The following is an 8,433-nucleotide window of genomic DNA, read 5'->3' on the forward strand; positions in this document are numbered from 1 at the left end:
AATACGTGTTAATGAAACACTACGAATAGTATAGCGAAAGTGGCATTTAAAAGATACATTACATATTGCACAAAAAGAAAGCTAAAGGAGTAAAGGTTTTAATAAACTAAATATATCTAAACAAAATGACAAATAGATTCTTGACCTTTTGGCTTACGAACATTTATATCTTTGAGAATTTGAAAATATATTTAAATCCCTAACTTTATCAAAATCTGGACATATTGATCGATGGGTTTAATTTGTCTCATTTTAAAAACATTTCCACATGTGCATCTGTATATCAGCCAGGCCAGTACAACAGAAGTCATGTTTAATTTTTTCGTTGGGTCTGCCAGACCCAAGTGAACCGAGAGATCGATCTGTCCAGATTTTGAAACGGTCAAGGATTTAAATGTATTTTCAAATCATTGGAAATTTAAATGTCTGCGGGTCAAAAGATCAAGGATCTATTTGTCCTTTTTTTCATATATCTAAGAGAAAATAAAATAAAGGGAAACAAAGTTTTGACTTATACATGGTCATCCTCATATATTGAAATCGATAAGTTATGGAAACAAAACTGATACGCATGCAAAACTGAAAAAGTGGAAGCAGTAAGACAATCTTCCAAAAGTATATGCCCCGCATGTGACTGACACAGCAGGTTACAGGTTGAAGTCCTCAACCATTCATAACGCGGTATCCACAGTTAACGCCTCTGGGAACTTAGACCAGTCACATTTATATGCACCATGAATTTTAGAAGAGTAACAAAGATTTCACCTCTTTGCAATCTGAATGTTAAACTTCTTTAATATCTCTGCCCTTCAAGTCAACCGGATCAGTGGACTTGTCCACTCCCAAGATCAAGTATTCCTTCTTGCTCTGCTCCACCTTCTTCTCCAAGTCTCATGTGCCTTGCATCATTATCAAGATAGTCTAAGGATCTGTCACAATAGCACTACTATCATCTTCAAAAGGTCCGCTGTCAAAGCATCGTCTGTCTTGTGAACGGATCTCATTAATCGTGCCAGACGATCTCAAAATTACATCAAGTAATTAAACCAGCCATCAACTGTCACTGTTGATCTCAACCTGTAGAGGCAACAAGCAACTTAATCAAATAAACCGGAAGAGAAACTTTGTGTGGTAATAGAAGTAGATGCTTTATTATATATATTTACGAAATCCTAGGTTAGATATTCAAACCGGAATGCTGAGGATCAATTCACTCAAATCCATTGGTTGTACTCATCCATCCTTATTATGAAGGAACTTGAACTTGGGGAACCACCTCCACCATAGGCCTTGAAGTTCAAAGTGTAGAAAATTCATTAATGCATATCAAAGCATTACACAATGTTGCAAGAAAAGAAATATAGAACAAAGTAGGGCATACCCTTGCAACTTCAGAGGTATCAGTGACCCTATCCATGCTACGCAAGCACATTTTGAGATTATTCCGTTGCATGAATATCACAGCTCCTATGGGTCTGTATTGGTGATACATCATACATTAAATTTATCAGAATAAACAATCCAATAAATCTTTGGTACAGTTAAAAAGCACTGGCAAGCATTCATGTCTACGAGAATCTGTTAAAATCTGAAAGTATTCCTGCTGTTGGCTGACCTCAGGGCATAGCATTCTTCTAACAAGATAATAATAATAAGAAAAAAAATTAAACATAAACTCAACACAACTTTCTTCTAAATAAATTTCCTCACCTCAAACCAGCAGCAGCACTTTTCAAACTAAGGAGTCTTCCAATTTCATCACTTAAGTTTGAGTTCCCATCTGCCCGAACACCCTAAACCAACAAGAAGAATTTCAATCACAAAATCACAGGTAGCAAAGTTTTTTTATTTTTTATTTTTTATTTTTATGGTGAGCATTAAAATAAACTGCAGTGAGCATTAAAAATATGCTGCCACTTTAATATGCTGACAAATTAAAGATGAACCACAATGGAAAAGAAGGAATTATGTACTAAAGTATACCAGGCACTCTCCATAAAATCCTCTTCCCAACCGAACCCTAAACACCTTTTGCAGCAGTTTACTTGCAGCATCCTGACGAGATGAAACATGTGAATTTCCTTTAGCCATTAAACCTTCAGCACTTAACTCCAGCAACTGCAATGTACATATTTCAAAGAACACAATATTCAGCAAACACAAGAAAGGTGGATATATTTACAACAATTTGCATCAAGAACTGTAAAGAAAGATGGTTCCAAGGCCTGGAGTTTTAAGTACTAGTGCATCACTATGTAAGAGAAATAAACAAACAGATAACATAGCACACACCAAATTAGTGCAATGTATCCTTATAACCGCCTGAAGCTGTTTTGCTACAATTTCTATTGAAACAGATTTTGAACTTACACTCTTTGACTTAGTTCAAGTAAAATTATAGACTCTTGAGAAGCAAGAAATGCTATGGATTCATATCCATTTGTCTTTAATCCACTTTTTCATATGAATCTAGGTAAATTTCTAAACTTTTATTTAGTAGCAATAAGAATAAACACAGCACGAACTTAAACTAGATCAGCAATACCTGCTTATACATGTTCGGATTGGAAATGCAGTTAAGCTTTTCCCGCCATTCATTCAGTCCAATGTTAAAGGCCTTAATGTTAGGCAAGGTATATCGGCGAAGATCTCCATCCTCAATATAGCTGAGAATCATCTCCACACGCTCCCTGTCTTTCGAGTCCACTAAACTTGGAACCACACCCTTAATGAAATTCAATCATCCGTATATTTCAGGTTCTCAACCACTGGTATGTTAAATGTTTCAGAAATAAAGCATATTAAATAATATAAATCCCTACTTACATCAGAATTCATGTCCGCACTTTTTCTCGAAAAGTATTCATAAACAGCACTGGAGCTACTCTTCTCATGGTTAACATGAATCATAATGTTCTCAGCAAGATCGTCAGCAGAGGGAATATTACGAAGCACCGATTTCCGGTGATCAAACCCAATAATCCTAGATAGACAAAACCAAGTAAATTCATATGCACATGAAAAATGAAACGATGCATAGCACATTAGCACCAGCATGAAAACAGAAAATAGGATGCTTAAAAAACAATCAATTGGTAATAAAATAAAAGAACTTGAATGTTAACCTACTTGCATTTTGATTGCTTGGAGAGTTTGAAAATAAATTCTTTTGGTGGAATAAAATCAAGCAGGTAGCACGTCTCAAGGCCTTCAATGCACAAATCTTCAACCCTATCATACAATATCCAATGTAAGTTATGAGGGAACCAACATTCAAAACAATAACTTTGCAACATTGCAGAAGTTTCAAACACGAAATCAGGTAAGCACTTAATTGTTAGAACTTCCCTAAGACCTCAAAAAGCTCCACGAGAAAAGGAAACAGAGCACCACCATCAACAAAAGAAAGGAAATTAGAGAACAGAAGAAGACAGAGAACCTGAGAGAAAGAAAGGGAACCGAAGAGAAGGGCAAAATGAGGGCAGGGAGGTTGTGGCGAATGTGGAAGAGGTGAGCAAAGAGGGCGGAGAATGCTCCAGAGAAGGTAGGGTAGTTGTAGACAACCAAGTTGGGAACTTTGTCTTCTGAAGCTTTGGCTATGGCTTCCAATGCCGCATCAGAACGCAAGCTCCTTCTCCTGCTCCCAAACCATGCACACTGAGGGAGGCTCCTCAGTTTTCGAAGCAGAGACACTGATGCAGCCATTTTCTGTTTTTCAACGACGTTGTTATTCCACTATAATGTTTTTCCTCACAAAATTTCTTTTCTCTTTCTCCAGTATGCATACTCATAGGTCATATCTACACATTTGAATTCTTGTGTTGGGTGCATAGTTGTCAGATTCACTGAAACTATTAGTAAGTGCAACAAAATAAATAGTTCAATGATCCCTTAGTCACAAAACTAGCATCAAAAGAGAGCCAACCACAACAAAATTGAGCCAATCCCATGGGATAAACCAACGCTCAGTAACTCAAATTGCTTTCAAGTGTCACTCTAGACAAATACAATTAGCATCAATCTACCTATTCTAAACCTACATTAAAACAGAAACAATCAAGTATTAAAAATTAATATAGAATAACTAAAAAGATAAAAAATAAAAAACTCGCCTCTACACTGCAGAAGCAGAACCACAGTCACGGGCTCACGGCAGAGAAGGCGATCCACGGCGGAGCCAAGACGGCCGGGATGATACAGACGGAGGCGAGGGGCGCGGAGGAAGCACAGGCGAGCAGAGGCTGGCGGCGCACAGAGGAGGCAGAGGAGCCGGCGAGAGGCCCGGAGACGAGGAGGCGACCGTAGGGTGGCGCTGAGTGAGGCACAGAGGTGAGACACCCTGAGGCTGATAGCCGTTGTGTGTGATGTTTCCTGTGAGAGGGAGAGAGTGCGCGAGGCTGGCGATGGAATAAAAATTCTCAACACAGTAAATTTTTATTTTATTTTATTTTTGTTTTTGTTGTGAATAATGCAACTAAAAATTTGTCAAACGAATTATATCTTAAATGGCATAATCTTTCCATATTTACTTAAAGATCATAAATCTGAGTGTCACTCCTATCTTTAAGTTAATTTTTTTGTGGGTTTGATCTACAAAGTTGTACCCTAAGATAGTTAAGTTAGTTTTTTAAGATTCTCCTTAGACATTTAGTCAGTTGCTCTATTCTTTTCTATGTAAGTGTGAGTAATTTCAATTGCCACTCCTTTTTTTAAACCTGAGAATCTACCTCTAGAATTACTCTTCTAAATCCCAATGCCCAAGCAATTCTAAGACCTTGAAGAGATCCCCACAGCCCAACTTAAAAAGTAGTACATCTTCCAATATTCATCATGACTTCGGTGATCCATCTTCCTGATTTGTCTTTACACACACTACCGCAATCTATTGATCTCTCTCTCCGATTGTAAGTTAGCATTGTTCCTCTTCTACTTTGTAGTGTTTCTTCGATATTCTGTACATAATTTTTTATAAATTTTACTGGTTCTGAGGGTCTCTTTTTTAGGGGACTAAATATTTCCTAATTCCTCCATTTCCACAACCACCAACAGCAGGTTATGATGAACAGATTTTGTCAATTTTTTGAATTTTGGGTGCTTAGATCAGATAAAAGACACCATCTAATCTAGAGATCGAAGAAAGCTCTAAAAAATTTTTGAAGCTTTGAGGAATGAATCAGTTTTGTCCAGATTCTAGATGCTACTCCACAGTCTCGCAACACATGTAGTTGAGTTTCCTGTGTGTTTTCACAACGATGACAATAAGGTACTGTTCCAAGAATTCGACCCCTTTTGTTGGCTGTGAATAAATTTGTATGTTTTGTTTGTCAAATGAACATTTTCATTCTTTATGGACCCTGCCACTGCCGTATGATTTTTCAAACTTGGTCTTGTACATTATTCTATTGAGTGAGATACTTGTATGCACTCTTTATTATTACAAGGAGCTGGCGTGTTTTCAAAGATCGACCTAAGGTCGGGTTACCATCAAATTAGGGTGAAAGAAACTAACATTCTTAAGACTGCGTTTCGAACTCGCTACGGTCACTATGAGTACACAATGATATCCTTTGGTCTAACGAATGCCCCTATTGTGTTCATGGATTACATGAACAAGGTGTTCTTACCCTTTTTGGATAAATTTGTGGTGGTATTCATAGACGACATACTAGTGTATGTATTCTAAAACTGAAGAGGAGCATGAAGAGTACTTGAGAGTTATGTTGCAAATCTTGAAGGAGAGGAAATTGTATGCAAAGCTTTTGAAGTGCGAGTTTTGAAAGAGAAAAGTGAAATTATTAAGTCATGTGGTGAGTAAGGATGGGATTGCAGTGGATCCGTCTAAGATTGAGGCAGTGATAGAGTGAAAGAGGCCGACGATCGTAATTGAAATCAAAAGTTTCTTAGGCTTGGCTGGATACTATAGAAGGTTCATCAAGGGATTCTCACATATTGCTCTACCGATAACGAAGTTGACACGTAAAGAAGTACCTTTTGTGTAGACGCCGAGTGCGAAGAGAGTTTTTAGACCTTGAAAGAAAGGTTATTAACCTCTGCATCAGTACTTATTCTACCTGAGCCGAATGAACCATTTGAAGTTTATTGCGATGCGTCATTAAAGAGCTTAGGTTGCGTGTGGTGCAAAATTTACAATCCACAAACTAACCGGCAAGTGCACCGGGTCGTACAAAGTAATACCTCAGGTGAGTGAGGGTCGATCCCACGAGGATTGATGGATTAAGAAATAATGGTCAAGTGATTTGCTTAGTTAGACAAACAGAAAATGGTATTTTGAGAGTTCAAAAGCATTAACAGTAAATTCAGAATATCAGGAAGCAAGCAATAAACAGTTTGTGAAATATATGGAGAAAACAGTTAAGGTTTCAGAGATATTTATTTTTCGGATTAACTTTTCTTACCAACTATTTTAATCATGCATGATTCAATTCATGGCAAACTATATGTGACTAAACCCTAATTCCTTAGACCTTTTTAGTCTCCTCTAACCTTCATCAACCGCCAATTCCTTAGTCACTTGATTCCAATTAGATGGTTAAGTTCAATTCTAGTTTATATGCCATAGAAATCCTAATTATCCAAATATAAGAGGATTATATGTCACGTATCCCGTTAAGTCTAGATAATTAGAAATTTAGGAGAAATTATTTTCAAGCTGTTGTTCAAGCAAAGAGCTTTTCCAAGTTTTACAAGAACTTAATTAGAACAAGGGTCATACTTCCGTTACACCCAAATTCATAAGATAAAGAACGAAAACAATTCTTGAAATTGAAATCAATACATAAATTAAAATAGAACAGTAATAGTATTAATCCATAGAATAAACAGAGCTCCTAACCTTAACAGTGGAGGTTTAGTTTCTCCTGGTTCAGAGAGAAAACAAGGATTCTGTAAAACTGTAAAGTGCGAAATGAGGTAGAAGAAAAGAGATGAGCCCCAATGGCTGATTCTTTTCTCTTTTATATCTAATCCTAATTAATGTAAATTGTATTTCCTAAAACTAAATGATATCTTTTCCTATTTTTAAGATAAAACAAAAGTTTAATCAAATTTAATAAACAATTCGTCCAGGCCTTGAGGAGCGAGTGGGGACCACTTGATTTATAAACGGTGGCGCCAAACTTGGGCTGAACCAAGTTTGGCGCCATCACACCCGAACGAAGTCTTCATGATTTTCTTTAGTTGGCGCTAAACTTGAAGTATCTCAAGTTTGGCTTCAAATCCACGCCCTGCATTCCTGGGATAGGTGATTTGTGGCGCCAAACTTGGAGTTTCTCAAGTTTGGCGCCACCAAGGCAGCAAGCAAGGAAGGCGTTGTGATGATCATGGCGCCAAACTTGGGATTTTCCAAGTTTGACGCCACCAAGGCAGTAATTCCATATGAAAGGTGTAAACTATTATATATCGTTGGAAAGCTATGAAAGTTGGCTTTCCAATGTCGCTGAAATCACATCAATTTGACTTCTATAGCTCAAGTTATTTCTGTTTGAGTGCAAGGAGGTCAGGGTTGACATCATCATCTACTTTCTTCCTCTTCTTCTACAAAAACTCCATCAAATCCATCCGAATGCTACCTGAAATAAACAGAATTCTACACAACTCAAAGTAACATTCATAGTGGCTAAAAGATATTTAAATCTTGATTAAACTTAACAATTTGAATGCAAATTCACTAGAAAAAGATAGAAAAGATGCTCATGCATCAGCGTGTTGATGCAACATCGAAACGTGGTGGCTTATACCTCATGGCAACTGAGATCGCATAAGGCAAATTATCTGACGCATGACTTGGAGTTAGCGGTTGTGGTATTTGCTTTGAAAATTTGGAGGCATTATCTGTACGGGGTAAATTTTAGGGTCTTTTCCGACCACAAGTAGGAAATCTTTGAGTGTGGTATGGATGATACTCAACGAAGAGGAGTTGCTAAGCAAGTTTGTGAGCTTGAGGTTAGGAGTGGAGGATGTGGCCGAAGGTGTGAGTTTGAATCAGTTGCAAATCACGAGTGATTTTAAGACTGAGATTCAGAAAGCACAAGAGAGTGAAGAGTTACAAAAAATGCTAAAGACTGTGGGAAAAGAAAAACAGGAAGAGGTTAAGAAGGATCAAGAAGGGATTTGGAGGTACAAGGAGAGAATTTGTATACCAAGTGTGGGAAGCTTGTGGAATAAAATATTGTCCGAAGTTCATAAGAGTGGATTTTCAATTCATCCAACAGTTACTAAGATGTATCACGACTTGAAAAGGATGTTTTGGTGGCCAAGAATGAAGAGTGACATGGTGGCGTATGTGGCTAAGTGTCTGACGTGTCAAAAAGTGAAAATTGAACATCAGAAGCTGTCTGGCTTGTTACAACCTTTAGAGGTTCCGCAATGAAAATGGGAATGCATCACTATGGATTTTGTAATCGGTTTATGATG

The 8,433-nt window shown here is 37.4% G+C and overlaps 1 protein-coding gene across 3 annotated transcripts; it reads right to left on the reverse strand.

Annotated features, from left to right (window-relative positions):
- Positions 1 to 427: 427 nt before the first annotated feature.
- LOC110271970 (uncharacterized) lies at positions 428 to 4,470 on the reverse strand. Of its 3 annotated transcripts, none has more exons than XM_088488679.1 (10): positions 4,113 to 4,470; positions 3,440 to 3,851; positions 3,130 to 3,231; positions 2,827 to 2,983; positions 2,546 to 2,725; positions 1,984 to 2,118; positions 1,711 to 1,793; positions 1,382 to 1,475; positions 1,192 to 1,289; positions 428 to 1,077 (listed from the first exon to the last, which is right to left on the reverse strand). In XM_088488679.1, the coding sequence occupies exons 2-9, from the start codon at positions 3,703 to 3,705 to the stop codon at positions 1,215 to 1,217; spliced, it is 1,092 nt and encodes a 363-aa protein (XP_088344805.1). In that variant the 5' UTR covers positions 3,706 to 3,851; positions 4,113 to 4,470; the 3' UTR covers positions 428 to 1,077; positions 1,192 to 1,214. The 3 variants fall into 3 exon arrangements, with proteins under 3 accessions (XP_088344805.1, XP_088344803.1, XP_088344804.1); XM_088488677.1 differs by having other exon boundaries at positions 3,440 to 3,708; positions 4,113 to 4,384; XM_088488678.1 differs by having other exon boundaries at positions 3,440 to 4,036; positions 4,113 to 4,375.
- Positions 4,471 to 8,433: the final 3,963 nt, after the last annotated feature.

Source organism: Arachis ipaensis, chromosome B5 (assembly GCF_059453495.1).
Source record: "Arachis ipaensis isolate K30076 ecotype BB chromosome B5, ASM5945349v1, whole genome shotgun sequence".
Classification (NCBI taxonomy): domain Eukaryota; kingdom Viridiplantae; phylum Streptophyta; class Magnoliopsida; order Fabales; family Fabaceae; genus Arachis; species Arachis ipaensis.